This window comes from Xiphophorus hellerii, chromosome 19 (genome assembly GCF_003331165.1).
Source record: "Xiphophorus hellerii strain 12219 chromosome 19, Xiphophorus_hellerii-4.1, whole genome shotgun sequence".
In the NCBI taxonomy this organism is placed as follows: Eukaryota; Metazoa; Chordata; class Actinopteri; order Cyprinodontiformes; family Poeciliidae; genus Xiphophorus; species Xiphophorus hellerii.
Genome location: NC_045690.1, coordinates 6,131,265 through 6,156,723, shown reverse-complemented (window position 1 = coordinate 6,156,723; position 25,459 = coordinate 6,131,265). Strand labels below are relative to the sequence as shown.

Genomic DNA, 25,459 nt, shown 5'->3' with positions numbered 1-25,459 from the left:
CTAAAGTTATATTTTGCAGAAATGTCTCAAAGGATCTTATTGGACAAATGTACCAGTCGGGAGAAGAAGAGTACAAAAAGAACATTGAAAACCTCTGCAAACCTGATGGGAAAAAGATTTATGAGTTATGTACATCAACAGAAGAAGACCACACCCATAGTAAAATATGGTGGTGGCGGTATCATGCTGCCGGGTGACTTTTTATTTTTTTCAGAATGGAGAAAAGGTTTTTGTCGAGGTGGATGAATTTATCAGTAGTACAAGCACCAACTGAATCCTTTACATGTCTGCTTAAAAGATGAAGATGAATTTTATTTTTCAGCATCACAGAGTCAAAAACACAAAAGAGCAATATCAAGAAAATTAGAAGAACATTTTTGTATCACAATGACCCAGTTAAAGTCCAGAACCAGCTGTTTTATGTCTTTTTATCTATTCTTGTATTTTATTATTTTATTTTTCTGTATAGCACTTTTGGTCCACTGTGACTGTTTTAAAGTGCTGGATAAGAAAACTTGGATTGGATTTGATAAAGAAGATATTAAACTCATAACATCAGACTGTAGCTATGCTACCAGAACAATCAAGCAAAAAAGACTGTCTTTGTACTTTTAGTAAGTAAAATTAATTTAAGGTGGCAGTCTGTAATATTTATTTAAAAAATGTTGTTGTTTTTTAACCTATTTGTTAAAACTATCACCATGTGATGACAGTTTGTTGTGAGACAGATAATCTGTGAAATGGTCCTCATCCCTATGCTAATTTCTGTGTGAAGAAATGCACCACTCCCAGTCAAAAACAACCAATCAGAGCCATGAGGAGGTTCTTGCTGTAAATCAAGCTCTTGAACATGTTGCTAAATGTGTTCATAGTGGAGGAACAACTCATCATTACAGGAAAACTGTTTATCCACCATCAGCGGTGGTCATGATATCTAGCCTTAGCCTTCATGACAGGCTAGTTCTAGTTAGCACTAGTAGCAGGTACAATATTTAGATTTTTTTCACAGACTACCTGTCTCGTACTATACTGTCACAAGATAGGAACAGTTTCAACAAATATGTAAAAAAAAAAATATATTTTTTTATAAAAGTTACCCTGCAGCTTTAAATCTGTACATTTTAAACTATTGAAATAATTTAGTTTATGCTTAAATCAAGTCAAATTTAATGATTTTAATGGTATTCTCATTTTCAATAAATCTCTAGCAGAGATTTCATAAACTAGATGAAGGTGTGGGATTCTAGGAAAGAGGATTGAAAACAGAAATTAAGTTGTGGGTTTTATACAGTATATACCTCAACTACTCCTGCAGTCTGCTAAGCCTGTCCGAGGGGTAGGAACTATTGTTATTAGAGGCGTTTCCAGTGGGAGCGTTCTCAGAGTGACGCTTCGGTCCGCCTCAGTGGACGCTCGCAGATGTTGACATTTTTATGAAGCTTGTTTCTGACAGAAATACTAAAAATAACAATAAAAAATGGACGACCAGGGCTGTCCGAGATGTAAGACCACCAAGTACAGGAACCCGTCGCTGAAGCTGATGGTGAACGTCTGCGGCCACACGCTGTAAGTCCTCCAACCGCCCCAGAAAGCAGCAGCAGGGGAGTAATTTCTGTAGTAACAGGGCAGAGTTTACAAAAATAACCCACAGGAAGCTGAGAGGCCCCACTTAAATGTCAGTTGATAATATTTTTTAATCATATTTTACCGTTAAATCTGAGCGTGAACGGTTTAAGTTGGAGCTTTCGCTCATTTCAGGCACGTTAAGGCAAGACGACAAAAATTTTCCTTTTTCCCTATGGAGAAATATTGTTGCCAAGGTTTGAGGCAGTAGAGTACCCAAAAATGCTAAAATGTACGGAAGTAAGAGTCGCACTACTTCAACATATTTCTACTCAAGTAAATGTAAAAAGTAGCCATCCAAAAAATTACTCAAGTAACAGTAAATAAGTATTTGGTAAAAAGTTTACTCAAGTACTGATCAAATTATCGATCATTTAATATTTAAAAATTACATCATCAGACATTAATAATGTTGGTATTTTAACAATCAGAATGACAATAATTCATGTAAGTAATAAAAATAACAAAAACAGGCAAAATAAATTATTTCCAAATCAGTTTCTTTCAATAAAATACTTTTAAAACTTTAACAAAAACTGAAAGTGTCTGTGTCTGGTGTATCTTTGATTAAAACATGTTTGTTCTTCATTCAGTGAAGTAGAGAATCCAGAAATTTTACTCAAGTAAGAGTAGCAATACTTCATAATGAAATTACTCAAGCAAAAGTAAAAAGTTAGGCATAGTAAAATATTCTTAAAAGTAGTTATTTTCAAAAACGTTACTCAAGGAAATGTACCCAATTCTGGTTTGAGGACATGTTTTTGTGTTAATTAAATGTGTGCAGCATTAACTTTCTGTGTGTATTCAATAATAATACATACTGATACATTGAGATACAGTATATGTTCTAATATTAAATCCTGTTAGCAGGCCTGAAACACAGTTGTTGACGTACAACAAGATCTAATGTTTCTGTTTTATATTCGATCAGTGGATGAAATATAAAACAACCCGATTAAAAGGCATAATCAGAATATATGTTGATGAAATCTAGAAACAAAGCAAAAAAATAAGAATAAGCCAAACTGCATCCATTTACTTCAATATTATTGTTACATATTTTAATGGTGAACCCACATTTTCTTTTCTGTGATCATCCCACTACTTTACAGAACCTTCAGAAATATCCACCTATTAAAGTCCTTATAGGTTTTGGCATAAAGGACCAGGAAACGACATCCAACTGACTAGACATATTATTGATTGCAAAGTTTGGATGGTTACCACCTGAAATATGATTTGTAATTGCGATGCTACAATCATATTGATACCAAGACGGCGGTTACCATTTGATATGGTAACCGCAAAACCGAAACACAATTCAGACCTGAGTAATTATATCAACTATGTTATTTTTTAACTTATTGCACAGATGTGGAGCAAAGAAAAGAGAAAAAGTTTGTTTTACCATATTTTTATATCTTCAGGGAAAATGTAAGGGTTTGAAACAGACCTTTATCATAATTCAATAACATGATGTGATAAAACGTTTTAAATATAAGAAGCTGATTATGAATGCTGCAGAATTAAATGGGAGAAGAAGAAACATTCATATAAATAATGTCATAAGAGGGAAGTAATGAGGATGAATAAACAAAAATAATTGGTGCTTGTGCAATGCAGAAGTACCACATCTGCTCATTCCCTCAGCATGATGCTGCCACCGGCAGTTTGTACATTTGAAAGCCTCATTTGACTCCTCTAATTCAAAATCCCTTAAGTTGTTGCCAAGCAGCTCAATCTTTTCTCCAGAAGACATTTGGATTGTCCAAACACTGAAAAAACACGAAATCTTACTAAGAATTGTTGGTCTAGTTTTTTGTGCAAATATCTTAAAACACTTGAAATAAAATAAAACTAATTTACAAACAAGATGTAAGAGCTTGTATTAAGTAAATAACTCCTTCATATTGATGAAAACGTTCTAGATTATTTCACTTTTAATGTGGGAAAAATGTGTTATAAGTAAAATAATCTGGAACTTGCACTTTTTCATCAGTATTAGGGATTTATTGACTTTGAACAAGCTACTATATCTTGCTGAAAACTTGTTTGTAAGTTACTTTTGTTTTATTTCATGTATAAGATATTTGCAGTAGAAACTAGACCAAAAGTACTTGGAAATATTTTGTTTTTGCAGATTTCACTCCAACAGCTTCACTTTTATGGTGGGCTTGTGTCTTGGACATCTTAATGGAGTTCCTTTCATTTTAGGGCAACGTTTTTTACCTCAACACCATGAACCGCCCCCAGCTGTATTTTCTTCTCCTGTATGTGATATTTATGTAGTTTATCATTATTAGTTGTAGTTTACATGAAGGGTAGACATAGAAGCAGCTATCTGGATGGATGTCGTGCCGCGGTGGCCTGATCAGCGTGACTTTTCCGACCCCACCTTCTGCTTATTGAGCGTAGTACCAATTGGAAGTGGTTGTGCTTCGTCATCAGGTCAACGAGGGCTCATAACTCCTCCCGCCTCAGTCTGGATGGAGAGCTACATGCAGAAAATTAAACGATTCTGCAAATGAAGCAATTTTAAACAGCGCCCTGGATCAGGTCACCTTGGCTTTGCTCCTGCTGAGAGCAGACTATTTACCTGTTTTTTTTATTTTTATTTCTGTCATCTCTAATATCATTCGGTGGATGTTTTGAAACTTGTTTTGTAAGGTTGTATGAATTGATTTGATCTAAATTGAATTTTTTAATGTCTCTTTCATCTGACATTGACATTTTGCATTTAACAAACTGAATTAAATTGAATTTTTGAGAAATATTAAATTTTAATGCTTGTGTTTTGCTTTTAAACTGGTTGATTTGAGCTAAACAAACTCTGAAGGTTTTAGTTCCTCCTCCATGAATCTAAATTTAAACTCCACTAGACCTCGTTTTGGAAGACTGACACTGATTAAGCTTAAAGTGTCTTATTTACTATGTTTACAGAATGACATCAAACACTTCTTTGGCATTTGACATGGTGCAGATTAGGATTGAAATAATTAGACAGATTAAATGTGATTAATCGATAATTGAAATAATCGTCAACTAATTTAGTGATCGATTAGCTGCTGAATGGAAGATACAGACTTAAAAAAGGAAATTTACTGAAAGAGCAAAATATTCAGAGCTGTAATTGAGCCAAAATTGTACAAAAATATAAAAATTTTGCATTTAAGATGAATAAACTTCATGTAAGCCTGTCGCAGTAAGCAATTAATCAATTAATTGCACGATTAATTAAAATAAGCTCCATAATTTCCAGTCTGATTAATATTTTTTGATGGGTAATTTTGTTTAAAGAGACATCATAATCTTATTTTTATTCATGGTTTTTGTTGTGTGTATATTTTTCTTATTTCAGTTTTATTTACTGCTTTTGTTTTTTATTTAGGATATTTAAAATATCTTCCAGCTCCAATTTTAGTTTTCACAAAATAATTTTTTTTTGTTTTTTGAGAGAGCAAAGCTTGCATTATTATGCCATTATCAATATGTTACTTGAAAATAGTCTCAAAACAACAATGTTTTAGAAGTTTAGATGCTTGAGAATATTCTTTATTCAGGACAGAACTCAGTTTAAGACAGTAGAAGAAGCTCAGAATGTTATATCATCAGTTTCGCCTGAGTTTCTCTCTCGGTCCAATGCAGAGATACTAATACATGCTTTCATAACATGTAGAATTGATTACTGTAATGCATTGTTTTCTGGGCCTCCCAAGAAGAGCTTAACTTCACTTCGGATGCTACAACATTCAGCTGAATGCAGGCCAGGATCAGAAATCAAGCTCACATCACACTGATTCTGTGCTTTGACTTTATTAGCTTTGGAAAACACTTCTTTTTCTCTTAGCTTCTGCAAAGCAATTTGTTTCTCATTTTTAAGTTTGAAAAGCGATCTATTAATAAATCTCATTGATTGGGATGTAAGTAAAGGTGCTTTCACACCAGCCCTATTTAGTTCGCTTTAATTGATCTCTAGTTCTAGAAAGTCCGGTTCATTTGGGGAGGTGTGAATGCATAATTGAACTCTGGATGTGAATCTAAAAAATGAACTCTGGTCCGCCTAAAAACCTTGGTTTGGTTGAAATGAACTCTGGTGCTGTTTGAATGCGTATGTGAACGGCAAGCGGACTGGAGGCTGCTCCAAAAGAAGGAAGCGGACCGAAGCACAGGTAAATAAAACCTAAAGCAAATTTCTTGCTAGAGGTAGAAATGGCTGATGGTCTTTTACCAAAGAAAAAAGGGAAATCCTGCAACTCTTAAAATCTGTTTCTATTCCATTTTTGTTTACATTTCATGAAAGCAACAGATGCGCGCATGTCTTCTTCTGAGGTGTTTCATGTCGTTTCCTACAGTGGTTCTTGGTGCAGCGCCCCCACAGGAGAGGAGGTGAATAGGTTTATCAAAGTGTTTGGTTTGTTTGACACAGAACAGTGTGAAAAAGATCTGCAGCAGCTGAAAATGTGACAAATGTTGACATCTTGGTCCCTAATGAAACAGGACTACCGGTTTATCAGGTGTGAAAACCTCCTAATGGGCTCAACACTACCAGCAGTGATGAACGACAGCGTAAAGCCGTAAACCCAAGACATGGGACAAGATGGCAACAGCAGCAATGCGACAAAAGTTGAAACTTTTCAACTTTCTTGTATCGCATCACTAGCCTGCATGTACACTTCCACATGAACAAGCTCAAACTTTCACATACACGAATTTTGACAGTCGCTTGGCAGGAGGAGGGCAATGATTGTCGCCTCATCGCTGAAGTTTTACAGGAAATGAATGGAGAGGGAGCAGGCGGCGTCTCTCGTCTGTCGAGCACCTTAAGTTTGAAAAGCGATCCAGGTAACACTTTATTTGAAGCGGTGTCCATAAGTCTAACATGACACTGTTGTAAACATGAAGGAGTCTTTGTGAATGCTGCGACTGTTGTAATAAAGTGTCATTCGGTAAATAATGACACTTATTATTTATTTATAAATAATGATACTTTTAATACAAAGTTGACACGTTCAGTGGACTTTTAATTCAACATTCAGTGCAATTTTGAATTAAAAGTGTCTTTATTTACCAAATGACACTTGATGACAACAGTCGTAAGCATTCATGAAGACTCCTTCATGTTCATGACAGGTGTTATGTCATGTTAGTCTTATGCATACCCCTTCAAATAAAGGGTTACTGCCGATCTATAAGGGATGTAAATAAGACAGTTTGTAGATTCTGGTAACTTTGGACCTACTGAAGTCTACATGGACTCCATCTTTGGTTTGGGAAGGTCAAGAGCTCTATCACAGCAACCCACAGTTCCGTCCGTTTTGCTTTTCCTCTTTCTTGCGGGTTGGTAGAGTTAGGATGTAGTGGTGTTAGTCTCTTTGCTGAGCCAGTATCGCCTTGTTTACCTTCCTATTACCCCTCCACCCCCTCTGTGACCTGCTGACAGCTGCAGATGAAGAGATAGGAGCCTGGAGCTCTGAGCAGGACAGGTGAGAGAGGGAGGTGTCCAAAGCACTTCGTCAGCAACAACAGCCCTGGGACACAGAGATGGCAAGCTGTTACTTCTGAAACGTCTTTCTGTCTGAGCGGGGTTATGTCTCTGAACATGAAAGCTGGCGCAGAGCAGAAGATGGAAAAGTCTCCTCCCTTTATTTTAAGGGGTCACCTCTCAGCTCTAGAGTTACACAGGATTTGCCCATTAGAGGGTTCTGTTGTGTGGTCCATTTATGGGGCATGGGGCAAGCTACGCCCCGCTCCTTCCCCCATGTTGATGAATGGGCTCTTTGTGGGCCTGTGGAAACAAGCAGAATCCCTCCATCCACCTCCATATGGCAAGGCCTATAGATCTGCTGTAGCCTGAGGCCGCAGCGAACATCTGCCTCTTCCAGGGCTCGCTCCCAACTTCGAGACACCAACTGGACACCGCACATGCTTCTGGCTGTCGGTTTGCTTTCATTTTCAACATCTCAGCTTGGCTACGGCCAAGCCAAACTGACACATGAGAGCATTAGCGCTTTAAGTTGCGGCAGGTTGGGCTTGTTTGACCCTTATTGGAAGCGTTGGGTGTAAACAGAGAAATTCCACATGTCTGCACTTTTCTCTCTTCTTCTTTCTTTCTGCTTTGCATCTTGCTGATGAGGTGAAACGTCTTGCATGACTGTCCCGAATGTTTGTGTCTTTCTTGAACTTTTCACTTGGCTCAATTTGGCGGCAATGAAGTGACTCAGGCACACCGTCAGTGAGGTGTAAAGAGAAATTCGTCTTTCCTCTCGTAATTCTGAATAATGCTGGTGCTCGGAAACCAGATGTCCATTTTTGTGAGGGTGGTCATGAGCTGGAAGTTGGATTCTCTGTGGCAATAAAGCTCCACATAGACTTAATTAAAAGAGCGACTGTGCAAACGTTTATCCGGCCTCTTCAGCCCATCAGGGGGACACAAAGGGACATTCCCATTGTCTGCAGTGTCCAATCTCCACTGGAGTGTGACTGATGGGTAAATGCCTACCTGCATTGATGGTTAAATTCAGGTCTGTGCCCTCAGGTGAGCCTGATGATCAGAGGATGCAGAAAACTGCTCAGATTATCTGAATCACTGATTAAGAGTTGAGAATTACTTGAGAAGATAAAGTCCAGCTGAAAAACTCGTCATGACTCTGCTGTTTTGTCCCACATGTGGTCTTGAAGATATGTAAAGCACATTTTTCCACACTTAAAATGTCTCAGTGCATAAAATAAATTTTATATCAGGCAAAAATAACGTGAGAAAATACAAGGATCAGTTTTCAAATCATGTCATTATAAAAAAAATACAATTATCCAAAAAACATGGCAGTGCAGTAATCACCTCTAAACCTAAAGCCTGATTGTGTTCAGAGTTTTCATGCATAAAGAATCAGTTTTATCTTATACTACTGCATATTAATCATATTTAGGTTTAGACTTTAACTAGGCCACTCCAAAACCTTCATGCCTGATACTTGAGGATGTTTTCACACCCAGTAGATTTTAGTCGATTGTGACATTTGTTACATTTCCAGCTGCTGCGGTTTGCTTTCAAACTGATCCAAAACCTTCTGAAAAACCTGTTCTCCTCCTCGCATGTGGGGGTGTTGCACCAAGAACCACTGAAGGAAGTGACACAAACACCTACAAAGAAGTACATGAGCAAAATGTAAACAAAAATGGAGTGCCGTCAGATTTTAGTGCTTATAGGATTTCTCTTTTATCTTAGGTAAAATATCAGGCAGCCATTTCTCCCACTAGCTCTAGTCTCATGCATTTGCTTTGGTTGTATTACCCAGAATTCCCTGCACTATGGCCCACTTCCTGCTTTTGGAGCACTCGCTGGTCCACTTGGCGTTCACATATGCATTCAAACAGCACTAGAGTTCACTTCAACTGAACTTAGACTTTGATTTTTAGGTGGGCCAGTTTTCTTTTTACCGGTTCCTTGGATTATTGTCCTCCTGCGTTACCCAGTTGCTTTTGAACTTGAATTCATGTTTTCATCAATTATAGTAAATTGTCCAGGTACTGAAGCAGCAAAGCATCCCCAGATCATCACACTACCTCCACCATGTTTGACTGTTCTACTTCTGAAGTGCTGGTCATTTTATACCAGTCCATAGAACACTAAAAATATATTTTCATGGTAAGCATGAGGCAGGGTTTTGCATAATTTTGATTTGGAAGCCATTTTTGTTTGGTCTGTTTATCATTGTTGAACCCTAAACTCTGACCTTTAGGAAACCAAGTGAAACTTGGAGCGGTAGATATTACGGGGTTTTTCTATGACTGCCTGGATGAGTTGTTGATGCTCTCTTGGAGTAGTTTTGGTAGGCCGACCACTCCTGGATAGATTTACCACTCCATTTCTCGCTAATGTTTACTGGAGTCCCAAAGCCTTAGAAATATATTTGTAACCATTTCCAGGCTGAAGAACTGGAAGAAAATGTGTTTCTCATCTGTTCTTGAAATTCTTTAGAACATGTTTTTAAAAATCTGTTAGCACACTCCATGTTGTCAGACGGATACTAGATTGCAACTTTTTGGAAAATGGGAATAAAAACATTTAATTCATGATTTAACAATGGAGATAATTACTTTTCCACTTAAGATAGGTTGGTTTGAAAAGTTAAATTCCTCTTAATAAATTTTATGCTCAGTTTCAATGTTGAAGGTCTCAAACTTTATGGATAATAATAATAAAAAATAAATAAATGGCAGATGTATATTGTCACTTTCCTAAAATAGTGGCTAAAATAAAGTGCTTTTGGCAAGGAAAAAAAAAAGAAATCACTACCTCTTTCTTTCCAATAGATGTTTTGGCCATTGTCTTAGAAATTGGACAATATGATAGAATATTGTTAAAATCACAAATATTTTATCTTATAATACTTCCTGTAATCAGGCGATGAATCCAAAGTTACTCATCATATAATCTGTTCTGGGATGAGTTCTGCACAAATTACTGAGCTGGATTTTTCTCATGTTACGCAACCTGGCAGAATGGTTGAGGTCTGCTGAAACAACAATAAAGCAAACGTTTTTCCAGCGCAGACAGACACTCCGCTGATGGGGTGTTGGGACTAATTTCCTCTTGTCTGAGAGTGCGAGGCGGCCTAATCGACATTCCAACCGTAATCCCGGCCATCTTTGAGCACTTAGGAGAAATATTCTGATCCCCCATTATCGCCCACTGCTGCATTATTGCCTCATTTCATGGAGAAATGAGTAGAAAACTGTATTTGCACATGAAGCTGTGTTACCAATGTTCTGCTTGTTGCCTTAGATGCGAGAACTGTGTGGAGATGCTGTTTGTGCGCGGCTCGGGGAACTGCGTGCAATGCGACACGCCTCTGAGGAAGAGCAACTTTCGCGTGCAGCTCTTCGAAGACGCAACTGTGGACAAGGAGGTAGAGATCCGCAAGAAGGTGATGAAAATGTGAGTGAGTTTGGGGAGAGGGGTGGGCATTAGGGGTGTGGTTCTCGGTGTTTATATGTTACTCCAGGCCTCCTCCCACTTCTTAAGCTGCCTTTGTCTTCCTCATTACATTGTTTGTTTTGTAGACAATGAGTCTCCCCGGGTGGTGGGGGCGGAGGCTCTTTCTCTGCCAGATTTTTACTCCGCAGCCCCTCCTTGTCCTCTTTCACTCCATCTTATCAGTGTTTTAATAGCCCCTTAATTGAGATCTAATGTATGTGTGTATGGGGCAGAATGCAGAGATGGTTTATAAAATGGTTGATTTAATGGATGCTGTTACTGTCGGTGATTGCTCCTCTTGTTTGTCTGCAGCTACAACAAAAGAGAGTTCGACTTCCCCTAGCCTGAGAGACTATAACGATTATCTGGAGCAGGTGGAGGACATAGGTAGGAACAGGAAGGCCTCAGTCCAATGTCTTCTCATCAAAGAAACATCGGATCTGGGCAATGCAAGTCCCTCAGAGGACTTTCAGCCTGGATGGACTGAGTGTCACCATTAATCTCCAAGTAGTAGGTTTTATAAAAAATTTTAAAAAGCATCCCGAATATTTTCCATAGGGTGTACCACAAGGCTCTATTATTGGCCCACTACTTTTCAAACTTTATCTTCTGCAGCTGGGAAGCTATCTTTTGAAAATTAGTAACATGACCAAGTATTTTTGTCTAGTTGTTAGTGTAGATATCTTAGTAGAGTTGAAATAAGATAAAACTATCTTACAAGTAACTTCTCAGCAAGATGTAGGAGCTTAATTAAGTAATTAATTCCTTAATATTGTTAAAAAAAAGAACTAGTTCCACTGGCAGATTACAGCATTATGAAAGATGCTTGCATTGGGGGTACTAAGATAAGATAAGATAAATCTTTATTGTCATTGTCACAAGGACAACTGCAGGGCTCTTTACTTGGGTCACTTCTTTTTTCACTGCTGGGAGCTATCCTTTGAAATATTGTTACTTCACTTATATTAAGATATTTTCCCCACATTATAATTTAAATAATCTGCCAGTGGAACTACTACTTTTTAAAAATCAATATTAAGGAATTATTGACTTAAAACAAGCTCCTATATCTTGCTGAAAAATTACTTATTTTCTTTCTTATTTCAAGTGTACTAATATATTTGCACTAGAAGCTAGACCAAAAACACTGCATAAGATTTTGTTTTTGCAGTGAATTCCTTTCCATATGCTGATGGTTGCCAGCTTTATTTCCTCCTAAACACTCTGAGCCAACCTCTGTTAAGCTTTTTATTATTCTAGGTGATGTTCAGTCATGGATGACTTTAAATTTCTTGAATCTTAATATGTAAGATGGAAGCTCCTAATTGTTTCTGTAGTAGGTAAAGGTGTTGATTTTGCTTCTCTCATCTGAAGAATATTATTTACAGATACACAATATTTTGTTTTTAAAGTTAAAATCAATTATGTATTTTTTTTTTTTTTTACATTTAAATGCAGTTTACAACCTTACAAACAACATTGATGTGGAAAACACCAAGGGCAGGATGGAGCAGTACCAGAGGGAAAACAAAGACATCATCCAGAGAAATAAGGCGAAGCTTGTAAGCTCCGTCTCCCCTCTCTTAAACAAACACTTGCATGACTTCAGTTTTGTGGTCGGTGATGTTGCAGATTGTTTTGAGGATAATGTTTCATTCTCCTCCCTCAGACGCGGGAGCAGGAAGAGCTGGAGGAGCTGCTGCTTCTGCAGCAGCAGAGCAACGAGCAGCGGAGGCTGGAAGTGTTGCAGGAGGAGCAGAGGCAGCTGCAGGCCAAGAGGAAGAGCAAACAGGCTCTGCTGGATGAACTGGTGAGAAACACACGTACTGCATGTCCTTATTTACTAAAAGTGACAAGAAAAGAAAGGCTGATGCACATGCTTTCACACCGGCACTGTTTTGTCCGCTTTAACTGAACTCTGGCTCGTTTGGGGACTTATGAATGCGTAATCTGATCCAGACCAAAAAAGTGAACTCTTGTCCGCCTAAAAACCTAGATCTCGGTTCAGTTGAAGTGAACTCTGGCATGGTTTGAATGCATATTTAAATACCAAGTGAACTGAAGTCCGCTCCAAAAGCAGGAAGTGGACAACAGCACAAGGCATTCTGGGTAAATACAATCAAAACAAATGAGAGAGTCAGAAGGTCCCCATATGCTTCATTGATGCACAGTCACGTGGTTTTGGTAAGTTTTATTCAAATTTCGCACAATTGTTTGTAAAAGTTATGTTGTAAAGAATTGTACAAATGTACATAGTTTTTCATCACATCAGAAAAACGTTCCTCAAAAGTATCAGAGTGTTGAAAAATAAAGCACAGCAACAAACTTTCGACCATTCAGGCAACACTTTGTGCAGAGCTCTGTCGAAATAGTTTGACTCAGCCCTGGTGTTGAGTTTGGCAGGTGGATTCCTCTCTGCAAAGAATTTTTTTAAATTTTCATCACACGTTTACGTTAATGAGAACCGATTTTGGTACTTAGCTTGAAGCATGACGGGTTTTAATGCTAGCAGGAGAAATGACAAAAGAGAAATCCTACAACCACTAAAATTTGAAGCCACTCCATTTTTTGCTTACATTTTGTGACAAAGAAAATTGTCTTCTTCTGAGGTTTCAGTGTTGTTTCCTTCAGTGGTTATTGATGCAGCGCCACCACAGGCAAGGAGACAAACAGGTTTTTTATTTAGTTTGGTTTGTTTCACTCAATACAGTGTGAAAGAAAACCACAGCGGCTAAAAATGAAACAAATGTTACAACTTTTCGAACCGAGTCTACTGGACTACCAGGTGTGAAAACACCCTCAGACACACACCGTCACCCTGTGACACCATTAAGAGCTTATTACAAGTCATTGCGCTGCGGCTTGCATTGTTCTCATTCTGTGATCCCAAAGCTTTTCGGCTCCATTGTTTTGAGTCGAGGGCTTTGGAAGTTATTGTTCCTGCAGAGCTGCCAGCAGAAGGACCATCACAGATAACAGGTTAAGCTGTGTGCTTGCTTGTTTAAGGCACAGGGTCTGTTGACCGTAGGCAGATGAGATCAGCTCAGACCCCCTCTGAGGGAAACTCTGACTTCTCCGCCTCTCTGTGGCCATTTGCACACAGAATTTATCCGTTTATCTCCTATATCTGCTTTACTCTTATCAGCTAATACTTTAATTTACATATTTCTGAAATTTCTGGTCATTTTAAAGACTATTTTTAGAGTATACCTTGGATTTGATTAAACTTTTCTTCAATTTTTAAATTCCACAAATGTAGTTGAAATAGTTCATGCTGAAACTTTTGCATGGACCGGTCCCGGTTACCGGTACCAGCGTGCCCAAAAGTTCCCGAATAAACACAACAAAAGCCTTAAAAATAATTTATCACACAATTTCAGCAGTTCAAATTAATTTTAATGAGCAGTCAATGAAAGACCCAGAGTGTTGCTGCACTCTGCCTGTCAGCTTGCTGAAATAAGGCTAATAGACTGTTCCCTCTTCCTTTATCGCCTGATTAATTAACCAGCTAATATCAGTAAGGCTGAAACAATTAATTGAATAATTGGTTATTGAACTAATCATCAACTAATTTAGTAATCGATGGTTCATTAACTGGTGTATACAGACTAAAAAGGCAATTTTTAGAAAGAGCAGTAATTAAACCAAAACTGTACAAAAAATATATACATTTTGCATGAAAGATTAAAAAAAAACTTTCTCTGTAAATATCTTCTACCCAGAAATGCTAAAGTGGTATAGTTTTAGATTCACCTGGATCGTATTCTGTAAAACAATTATTAAAAAATCTCACTAAGCAGCTTTTGCTACTCAATTATGAATCAGTTATTCCAAAAATAACCAACAGATCATCATTTGCTACAAATGAATGTCATTGTGTCATTTGTTTATTAGCATCTTGTAATGTATTTTTTAATATTGCATTAAAAAGAATGAAAAATCTGCAGAATGTACCATTTTTAAAAATCTAATTAATAGATAACTAAAATACTTGTTAGTTGCAGCCCTAATCATTATTTTATCTGTACCAATCAACATGTTGTTTTTGCAGCAGTAGTGTAGATCAGGTTATGTAAATACAGTAAACTTACCAAGTATTGTTGGTCTAGTTTGCAGTGCAAATTTCATAGTACACTTGAAATACTGAAATAACTTAAATGTAATTTTTCAGCTTGATATAGCAACTTGTTTTAAGTCAATAGTTCCTTCATTTTAATGAAAACAGTACTATAGTTCCATTGGCAGATTATTTCACTTATTTCAAAATGAAGGACACTGTGCTGTTACCTAGCAACCCCAGCCAAGCCCAGCCCGTCACCTAGCAACCCAGTTCTAGTTCTACTGGCAGTTTATTTATGAACATAGGAAAAATGGCTTGTTCTAAGTGAAATAATCTACTTATAATGTACTTTTTAAAATTATTTTTAAGGAATTAGCAGACTTAAAACAAGCTCCTGTAAGTGGCTGAAAAGTTACATATCAGTTAGTTTTTGTCTTATTTTAAAGTGAACTAAGATATTTGCACTAGAAACTAGACCAAAAATACTTGGTATAAGTTTGTGTTTTTCCAGTGTTCCTGTTTGCTGCATGATCTCCGCTTTAGTAGTTGTTGTACTTAGACATATGTCCTCTGACCTTGGATTTAATTGGAGGTTTTGTTCTCCTGCTCGGTTTTTAATATCTGCGCCTACAGCCCAGCGACAGCCCGGCTGAAAGCACCACTTGCTGATGGTTATCTCGCTGCAGCGATGAATGATGGGAAGGGGCTGCCGCCGGTGTCGGTCTCATAATGAAACACTTTAATGACAGCCACTGAAACCGCTTGTGTTCCTCCAGGAACAGTCCAAGCTTCCTGCCACCATCTTGCTTGCTCAACACAAGGTTCGCGCCGCCCAGCTGGAGACGCAGATAGAGCAGCAGAAACAGAATGTGAAGCCGACCAGCTTGTTCTCTACGGGGATCCAGATCGTAAGTGAAACACTGGATCTTTTTGGTATTAATTGAGCCTGGAAAAGGCAGGAAAACTATATTTTCTCTCTTTTGTCTAAATGTTATCGTTCCTTCCTTCTTTCCTACCTTCCTTCCTGGTATTCTTCCTTTATGAATTTCTCTCTTGTGTCCTTTCTTTATCCCTCCATGACTTTCAGTCTTTCTTCCTTCCTTCCTTCCTTCCTTCCTTCCTTCCTTCCTTCCTTCCTTCCTTCCTTCCTTCCTTCCTTCCTTCCTTCCTTCCTTCCTTCCTTCCTTCCTCCCTCCCTCCCTCCCTCCCTCCCTCCCTCCCTCCCTCTATATCTTTCTTTCCTTCTTTTTTTCCTTATTTATGCCTGTAAAGCATATCACAATGTAAGGGTTTCATATCAGCTGATATTGATAATTATTAATTAGTTTTTGGTTTTAAATTGAAAATATCGCCAAACTGATGATTCCACCATTTCTATTTTATCCACAGTTTCTATAGTTTGGTCATTTTTAAGCAGTTATGAGGCACAGTGGCTAAACTTTAAACTGCTGCTGCATCAGTTACTCAACAAGTCGTTGCTAGGTAACCATCGAGTGAGCGAGTTAGTTGCTAGGTAACCATCGAGTGAGCGAGTTAGTTGATTCCACCAACTTTGCTTAGCTGACCTTGAGAGGTTGAGCTACTAAAGGCTTTCATGCTGTGTGATAATGAACCACAGTTCAGGGGGTCTTCTATACATTGAATATTATCGATCGATATTGATCCTGTGTCTATATATTGCTACTGATTTATTATTCAGCTCTAGGTAATTCATTACTAGCAAAGAAAAATTTTACCAAGTATTTTTGGTCTAATTTTTAGTCCAAAAATCTTATTCCACTTCAGATTAGACAAAACTAACTTACAAGCAACTTTTCAGTAAGATATAAGAACTTGTTTAAGTCAATAACTTCCATTGGCAGATTATCTAGTATTTTTCATCAATATTGAGGAGTTATTGACTTAAAACAAGCTTCTGTATCTTGATGAAAAGTTACTTTTAAATTAGTTTTGCCATATTTGAAGTGTAGTAAGATATTTTCACTAGTACTAGACCAAAATAGTTGGTAGGATTTTGTGTTTTTGCAGTGTAGGGCCTGAAACGGAGGACTTTAGTCATCGCCTATTGCTTCCCCTTAGTGTGGGAACGGGCATTGGGCCTCTTCGCTCGGATCATCACATTCCTGCTGTAGCAGCGGTGGGTCCCACGAGGGCCGGGCATGTGGGCTCCGGGCTTTAGCTGCGCTGCAGTTTGTGCACACGGTGCCTGGAGAGACCTTCATACTTGGCTGTCGTTCACGTTTTCGGTCATTTATTTTCATTTTAACGGGCTGAGATAGGCTGTGTCATCATCCTCACTCCCTCCACTGCAGCCCTCATGAGACACGGTTGTCTTCTCACAGTTTAGTGATGCATGGCAAAGATATGTGCTTCATACTCACCTAAGGCTTCAAAACGCTTTCTTACACGCTCTGCTATACATAAACTTTCACTTTTCTCTAAAGACAACTGCTTCATGCCCAGTTTCTTGTGAGTGTTTCAGTGTGGTTCTCTGAATGTCACCATTTTTAATATGAAGTAGGAATTTAAACTCACCGACTCAGAGAAACGTGCCACAATTGTGTTTCTTTTGGCCGCTTTCCTGGCTTCTTGCTTTAATTTCTCTTCATCTTGTCGTTTGAACTGCTGTTAGTGGAACAGCGCTCTCACCACGCATCTGCTCGGTCGAACCGAGAGACGTGAGTCAGGGGAAAGTGTTGGTTTGGATTTCCCTTCACCTCAGAGTCCAGAGGAATGACTTTTGTTTGACTTGGTAGGCTTTCAGGAAAGAGCTGTGGGTTCGTGCAGATTGCTGGAATGCATGTATCTGTGAGTTTTTGGGAAGAAATTTGGGAAAAGCAAATCTGAAATATGTGGATATTTCATCGCTTAAAGAGATTTGTGCAAATTCTATGTAGTATTCTGCAATTTAATTTAATTCATTTCATATTCACTCAATAAATATGAAGAGTTCTTGTAGCAACTGAAAGAAATTATGAATGAAAGGGCAAAATCAACTTTCAATATCTTCCTCTTATACAAATGAAGAACAACTTAGTTATTAACTTAGTGACAGATTTAAAATACACAAAACACACAACAACCCTTCAATTACATTTCTTTTAAATGCAGAAATAGAACTTGTTTTAAGTCAATAATTCCTTAATAATGATGAAAAAGTATTGTTTATAATTAAAGTAACCATGTCAGTGGCACAAGACATTTTCCCATATCGTAAGTTAAAAAGTCTTATTTCACTGGCAGATTATTTCACTTATAACAACCATTTCATTTTTCATTAATATTAAGGAATCATTGGGTTGAACAAGTTCCTGCATCTTGCTGAAAAGTTACTTTTATGTTAGTTTTTACTTTTTTCATGCTAAGATATTTGAAGTAGAAACGTGACCAAAAATACTTGGTAAGATTTTGTGTTTTTGCAGTATGGAAGCCCTGATTGGACACTACAGGTTTAACACAAGCATATCCACGTGTCAAAATGACCTAGTCAAAGTACTGACATAATTCTAATTGAGAATATGTGGCTATACTTGAGAATACAGTGCAAAAACACAAAATCTTTACAAGTATTTTTGGTCTATTTTCAAGTGCAAATATTTTAGTACATTTGAAATAAGACTAAACTAAATTACAAGTAACTTTTCAGCAAAATATAGGACCTTGTTTTTGTAAATTATTCTCTAACAGTGAAAATAAAGTACTAGTTCCATTGGCAGATTATTTCACTTACAATACATTTTTCCTGTGCTATAGATGAAATAGTCTGTCCATGAAACTACTACTTTTTAAATCAATATTAAGGGATTATTTACCTACAACAAGCTATTATCTTGCTTGAAAGTTAGTTTTGTCTTATTTCTAGCTTAACTTCAGAAACTAGACCAAACTTAGTAAGACTTTGGGTTTTTGCAGTGTTGATGTTCACAGTCACTTTTCATCCAATCTACCTGAACTTGAGCCATTAAAGGGAAACTTAAAGATGCAAGTTTTCCCCCAGCATCAGCAGTCATTTCAAACTATATCTAAAACAGGACCTTCTGTTGAATCCAGTCCTGATTTGTGCTGGGAAGAGCTGGATGGGTTTCCTTAGAACTGGTGAGGGGGACTCCTGGCTAAACACCGAGTGCTAACATCACAGTTAAATGTCCTGAAGAGGAAGTTGGCCAATCCAGGGGGGGAAAGTTGTATTAGTCCAGGTGTGATGTGCAGTGGGATGGGCCTGGTCTTGCCTCAGGAATGGTCTGAAAACCTTCTCTAATCCCTCACTTTGTAGATTGCTCTATTGAACCAGGAGATACACAAACGTCCATGTGCGGGTGCATGCAGATAAATACACTCCGGGCCCCTCCCCCGAAGTCTGAGCACACAGTGTTTGAAGAATAAAGTGTCTTTCTAAAATAGAAGTCCTCTGAAATCAAAAGACTCGCTCTGCGTGGGAGGATTTGCTGTTTAAACAGGCTCGTTGTTGTCTAACACGGGATCGAGCGCAGGTGCCAAGACTCTTCATGCCACTGAAGAGCTCACTTGGCACCTGCGTTGAGAGAGGCGCAGATTTTAAAGAGGACTTATGCAAATTTCACATTTTGCATGTTTTTATTCTTGCATTTGGGCCTCAACCTGCTTCTTAAAACAGCCAAAGTGATTAAAAAATACCAATGATACTTTTTAAGAATAGGATTTATGTTTTTTGGTGTTAGGAAAATGAGCCGTTTCAAAAGTCTTCCAATCAGTTAAGTCACAGTCCTGGGCACTGCGCTGTTACCTAGCAACCTAAGCGGAGCTCCAGCATGTTTAGTCAGCTGTTTCTACCAATGTATGCAAAAGACAAGTGTTTGGTTGGTGACTTACCTTCCTGAAGCTACTCTGCAAAAATACAAAATCTTTCCAAGTATATTTGGTCTAGTTGATGGTGTAAATATCTTAGTACACCAGAAATAAGAAAAAAAAAATTTAGCAAGATATAAGAGCTCGTTTTGCATCAATAAATACTTAATATTGATGAAAATGTGCTTGTTCCACTGGCAGATTATTGAAAAATGTCTTGTTATAAGTGAAACAAGCTCGTTGATCGTAGAACAAGTACTTTTACATCAATACTAAGGATTTTTTTTTTCTTAAACAAGCTCCTAGATCTTGCATCAGATTTATTTGTAAGTTAGTTTTGTTCGATTTCAAGTGTTCTGAGATAATTGCACTAAAAGGTAGACCAAAAACACTTGATAAGTTTTTGTACTTTGTCAATTCACTTGCTGCATTCTTGTTGGTTGTGCAGGAAGCTCCACTTCTGTTTTTCAAAGATTTACAGTTGCATAATTGTGCATTTGTTTGCAGCCATTTTCTCTGTAAACATTGAGTTGGGGGATGTGGCTTGCAGCAGCTTATTTGGATTTAAAGTGACAAGACGTCCTAAAACTATATTACTACACTTGAAATAAGACAAAACTAACTTACAAGTGAACTTTTCAGTAAGATATAGGAGCCTTCGTACTAGTGCCAGTTCCACTGGCAGAATATTTCACTTCCATCAATACATTTATCCCATGTTATAAGTGAAATAATCTGCCAGTGGAACTAGTTCTTTTACATCAATATTAAGGAATTATTGACTTAAGACAAGCTCCTACGTCTTGCTGAAAAGTTACTTATAAGTTAATTTTGTCTTATTTTAACTATTCTGAGGTTTTTTTTATTAGAAACTAGACCAAAAATACTTGGTTAGGTTTTGTGTTTTGCAGTGCAGAATTGAGCAGACTAAAATCTCATTATTGGAAAATAATTTTTTGCAATAAATGTAATGAACACAGACCTATCCTAACCTGTTCAAGGAAGCATTACAGGTCAAAAACATGCATGCTGGGTCTGAGACGTCTGTTTCCGTGGCAGTGAAGGTAAACGCTTCATCATCTAGGGACCGTGTGTTTGTGCTGATGGCGGATTGTTCTCAGCTGCTGCAGTGTCCCATTCCGGAAAGCAGCTGACCGATGGGGAATCTTTCCACCTTGGAGCGGCTTTCAGCGCCACCTTAGATGAAAGGTCCCCGGTTCCAGCTCCGCCGGGGGCCCATGGGCCCTCTGGCAGCACAGCAGCTGACATACCTGATGAGGCCGGCGTGGGCACCTAATGAAACAGGAGGCACATAAACAAATAGCAACACACACACGGAGGAGCTAATGTGGGTGGAATGTTTATCCCTAAAAGCCGTGTGGCTGGCTGAAATAACCCGGGCTCTCTCTGGCCACTCATTGGACACTTGGACAGTGGAATTTGCCTGCCATCGAAAACACAGTCACACACACACGGAGACGGTGAGAGTGTGTTTGCTCTCCTGGTTGAGTCCTCTACTGTGACCTCTGCTCAGCAGATGCACTTGTCGACGCAGGCCGCACTCTGCAGACTGGCCCAACCTGTTCTGTCTGAGTTGTTGCTGTATACTCTCCGCAACCCCCACTGACGCTTGCACTTTATTTTCCCTTCCCTGTTCACACTCCGCAGGAAAAAAAAACACACACAGAGATCTTCATTCCATTGTTTTAATTAAAACAAAGAGGTTTTAAGAAGGGGGTTTGCAAAAACACTAAATCTTACCAAGTGTTTTTGGTCTAGATTGTAGTGCAAATATCTTCGTATATTTGAAATGAGGTCAAATTAACCTATAAATAACTTTTCATCAAGTTATAAGAGCTTGTTTTAAGTTAGGCTGAAACAATTAATCGGATTAATTGTGATTAATCAATTATTGAAATAAACCTCAACTGATTTAGTAATTTATTTATCTTTAACTGCAGTATAAAGACTCAAAAAGGCCATTTGTTGAAAGACTAACATAATCAGATCAGTAATTAAGCCAAAAAATATATACATTGCATTAGATTTGTCTTTAATGCGTCTAACCAGAACTTAAGTGGCATAAGTTCAGCTTCACCTGATTCAAATTCTGTAAAAAAATAACAACAAATCTCCTATTAATCATGTTTTTTGATCCAATTATTAATTGATTAATTAAAAAGATAATCAGCAGAAAGAATTGGGCTTTTCACATGATGATGTTAGAAGTATTTTTAGCTGCAGATGCATCCTTTGCTGCAAATGATCAACCGTTCACTAAAGAAATGCTGATGTTGCATTTTAGGTTGTAAAATGTCATAAATTATGTGTTTATTTGTATCTATTAATGGATTCCTAATATTGCATTTAAAAAAATTTGTGTTTAAATAACAAAATTGCAGAATGTCCAATTTATAGACAGAATAATCAATTACTAAAATAACTGTTGGTTTCCGCACAAGTTTAAAGTCGGTAATTCTTTAGTATTAATAAAAAAGTACTATTTCCACTGGCATATTATTGTACTTATAACATGAGAAAAGTTAGATTAGTCTTATTTCAAGTGTACTAAGTTCTTTGCACTAGAAACTAGAGAGAAAACAGTTGGTAAGATTTTGTGTTTTTGCAGTGTAGGAGCCCTGATTGGCATCAGCACATGTCCGTTCACACCTCGGCCCCCCTGTGACGGCCCGGACCAGCTTCGGTGGGGCTCTTCGAACCCAGCCTGCAAGCTGGCCGGCCTCCGCTTGGCGGAAAAAGGAGTTGTCAGCTTTAGGGGCTTTGCGCCGGAGCAGCTGCCACCGGTCAGGGAGATATATTTAAACTGGTAAGACACAGGGAGCCAGCAGTTTTTACACTTGCTACTTGCTGCTCGGCGTGCCAGTGAGCAACCCAAATCCCTTTATCCACACAGAAGCACCGGCAGCTCCGGGGCAGAACAAGGAAGTGAGGGCTGGGAAAGTGTTAGCATAGCTTCTAACAAGGCACATCATTTTCAATCCCTCTGCAATGCTTCCTTTCCGTTCAGGATGTTCGCTCATCCTTAAAAAGTTTTAAAATTCATGTTTCTAATATGTCTTATAGTGATTAGAAAAGATTTAAATTGGTTTTAATCAATCAGTCAATCAAGTTTTTTGTAGCATATTTCAACAACAAGGCTTTACATTATAAAAACACAAGAGTAAGAGGTCATATATACAACATACAGTCAACAGTTGAGAAAACAGTGACAAACATTACATTTTGATGAGTGCTATCATTAAGACCATCAATACATGTTGAATATGTTGGTCAATTTAAATACGTTAATCACAGGTCTTAAATTTTGTTGTGGCTGGAACTATTTTATAATGCAAGTGTAGTTTTTTTGTTGTTGTTGTTGCAGGACTTTTGTCGCACACAGAAAATCTTCATTGCATTCTGTGACTCGAGGCTAACTAGTTGCTAATATAGCCTTGCTAGCTAGCTGGGTTTTTTTACTGCAAATTTATTCCCAGTTGCCTGGACGACTTCTGTTGCCAACGGTTACATATTAGATACAGTCTGTGAAAAAAAACAAAAACAATTTTAAGCTTAGCATTACGGGGGGGTTCAGCGATGCTTGATTGTAATACAGCAGGATCCTCCAACCATTCTCTATATTTATAGATTTTTCTGTCTTAAATTTTATTCAAGGTGGGATTAAAGTTCTTTGACCTGCAGATGCCCGGCCATTGTTCTGATTATTACCTCTTGTATTAGTGAGGAGGAACCCACCAGCTCTCAAACCCTCTGGGAACCAGATGAGTTTCTGCGGATGTGGTGGGGAGAAGCTGCATCCTTGATGTGTCCTGCTGAGCTGGAGAGTGCTGATATTTGCCTGTGTGTTGGTTGATTGATCAGATGAAATATTGAAAGCAATGGTGAACGATGAGCCCACCCCTCGTGGTACTTAGACTGTCTTCACTGGATCTTCTGTTAAATATTTCCAAACAGATGAACCAGGAGCAAATACCAAAGAAAAATCCCCCCCTGACATTTGTTTGTTTCTGTTTTTTTTTTTTTGTTGAGTACATTAATGGGGACCTATTAAGCAAAGTTCACATTTTGCACGTTTTTATATTTACATTTGAGTCTCAACTGCTTCTAAAAACACTTAAAAAAACAACACCCTGCTGGTTTTTTTTAGTGTCTGGACAATGAGCCGTTTCAAAAACCTCCCGAGTCTTAAGTCGCACTTCACTGTTACCTAGCAACCCCAGCCTGTCACCTAGCAACCGAAGCACAGCTCCAGCATGTTTGGTCAGCAGGTTTTGCCACCGTATGTACAGTGGTGGCAAGAAACGACAAGTGTTTTATTGTTGACTTACCTTCCAGAAAACACTTTCTGCATTCTTGTTGGTTGTGCAGGAGGCTCCACCTCTGCTTTTCGAAGATATACAGTTGAATAATTGAGCATCTGTTTGCAGCCATTTTCATGTTAGACTGTAAACTTTGATTTTTGTCTAATATCTATTACTTAATTTTGAGTCGTGAACTCTGACCTTAACTGAGAGAATGGTTTAGATGTTGTTCTGAATTCTTTTTTTGACCTCTCGTTAGAGTTGTAAACGGTAGACTAACAAACCCATGAACGTTCTCCAATGTTCCATGTTTTCTCCATTTGTGGATAATGGTTTCTCACTGTGGTTCACTGGAGTATAAAAGCCTCATCTGGTCTTCAATTTATTCAGATCAGGAGATGATGTGATGCTTTTTGATACGTTTTACCCTACTTCATGTTGTCAGATAGGTTCTATTTAAATTATTTCTTGATTCTACAGGTCTGGCAGCAGTTAAACATGAAGAATTGAAGATAATGATTTTGTTTCTCAATTATTCTTGACTTTCTCTAGATCGTAAAATGTTTCTTTTAACTCCTATTTCTCCTACTTCATGTCGTCAGGTGGGTTCTATCAACAGGATTTGTACAGGTGCTTGAAATCCTTGAAATGCTTGTGATTTCAAGGTTTGGATTTCTGTTTAAAGTCCTTGAAAGTGCAATCTATCACTTGATTGAATAAAACATTATTTACAGTTGAAACCAGATATTTAAAGATAATAAAAACACACATACATATTGTTTTCTCACTGCCTGAAATTAAATTAGACCAAATTCTATTTGTTTTAGATTAATTAGAATTAGAAAAACTATTTCTATTTGCTAAATGCCTGAAAACCGTGTCAAGAATTTTTTTTATAGATTATTAAAAAAAAAATTAATTTAGTTTACCTTGTCCCTTTTGTAGACATTATCAATAACAGTAATAAATAATATATAATAGAGTATCGAAACTGTTTTTCTTTTTCTTGTTGGAAACGTACCATGAACATGCTTAAAAAGTGCTTTAATATTTATATTTGATTCTGTAGGTGTGGTAGTTTAGTTTTTTCACATACTCTGTGTCCAGCTTGGTTTTGATAATTAGTAAATTAATTACAATTTAAAAGCTGCCTTGTATATTTACTTTGGTTATTTTTATCCAATATAAAAACTGACGCTCTGAAACATTACAAATATAAAAAAACAGAAAAAAAACTGCAAGTGGGTCAATTTAGCTAAAGACCACAGGAAGAGACTCCTTCATTTGACCTTTTAATAGTCCCATTTCAGGCATCATCTCAGCACAGAAACTTTATTTTTAAGTTAGCGGTACAAATGCTGAGGCTGCAGAATTGCTCCCACTGGCTCGGCAGTGATTTCTTCAAATCATCCTTCCCTGTGGTTTTATTAGGATTGATGGCCCCCAGAGGCCCACTTTAGTGCCACGCGGGTGTCATAAGAGTGTAAAAACCAGTTACATACACAAACTTACAATGCACACAAAGCTGTATATATAGTCGGACGGGCCCCTGTGACGATAAAAGCAGATGTTCGTGTTTGGCTGTCAGTCCTGTTGATCTGAAAACCCACCGTCCCGTTGAGCTGGGGGGTCCGTCCCCCCTTCCTGCTCAAA

The 25,459-nt window shown here is 37.9% G+C and overlaps 1 protein-coding gene across 1 annotated transcript in view; it reads left to right on the top strand.

Moving 5' to 3' along the window:
- The first annotated feature begins 1,366 nt into the window (after positions 1 to 1,366).
- The window catches only part of mnat1 (MNAT1 component of CDK activating kinase), a 56,553-nt gene continuing 32,460 nt past the window's right edge, over positions 1,367 to 25,459 (top strand). The window contains 7 exon segments of the mRNA XM_032546340.1: positions 1,367 to 1,566; positions 10,409 to 10,561; positions 10,913 to 10,937; positions 10,939 to 10,987; positions 12,059 to 12,162; positions 12,270 to 12,410; positions 15,437 to 15,568. Coding sequence (XP_032402231.1) covers positions 1,478 to 1,566; positions 10,409 to 10,561; positions 10,913 to 10,937; positions 10,939 to 10,987; positions 12,059 to 12,162; positions 12,270 to 12,410; positions 15,437 to 15,568 — 693 coding nt within the window. The 5' untranslated portion in view covers positions 1,367 to 1,477.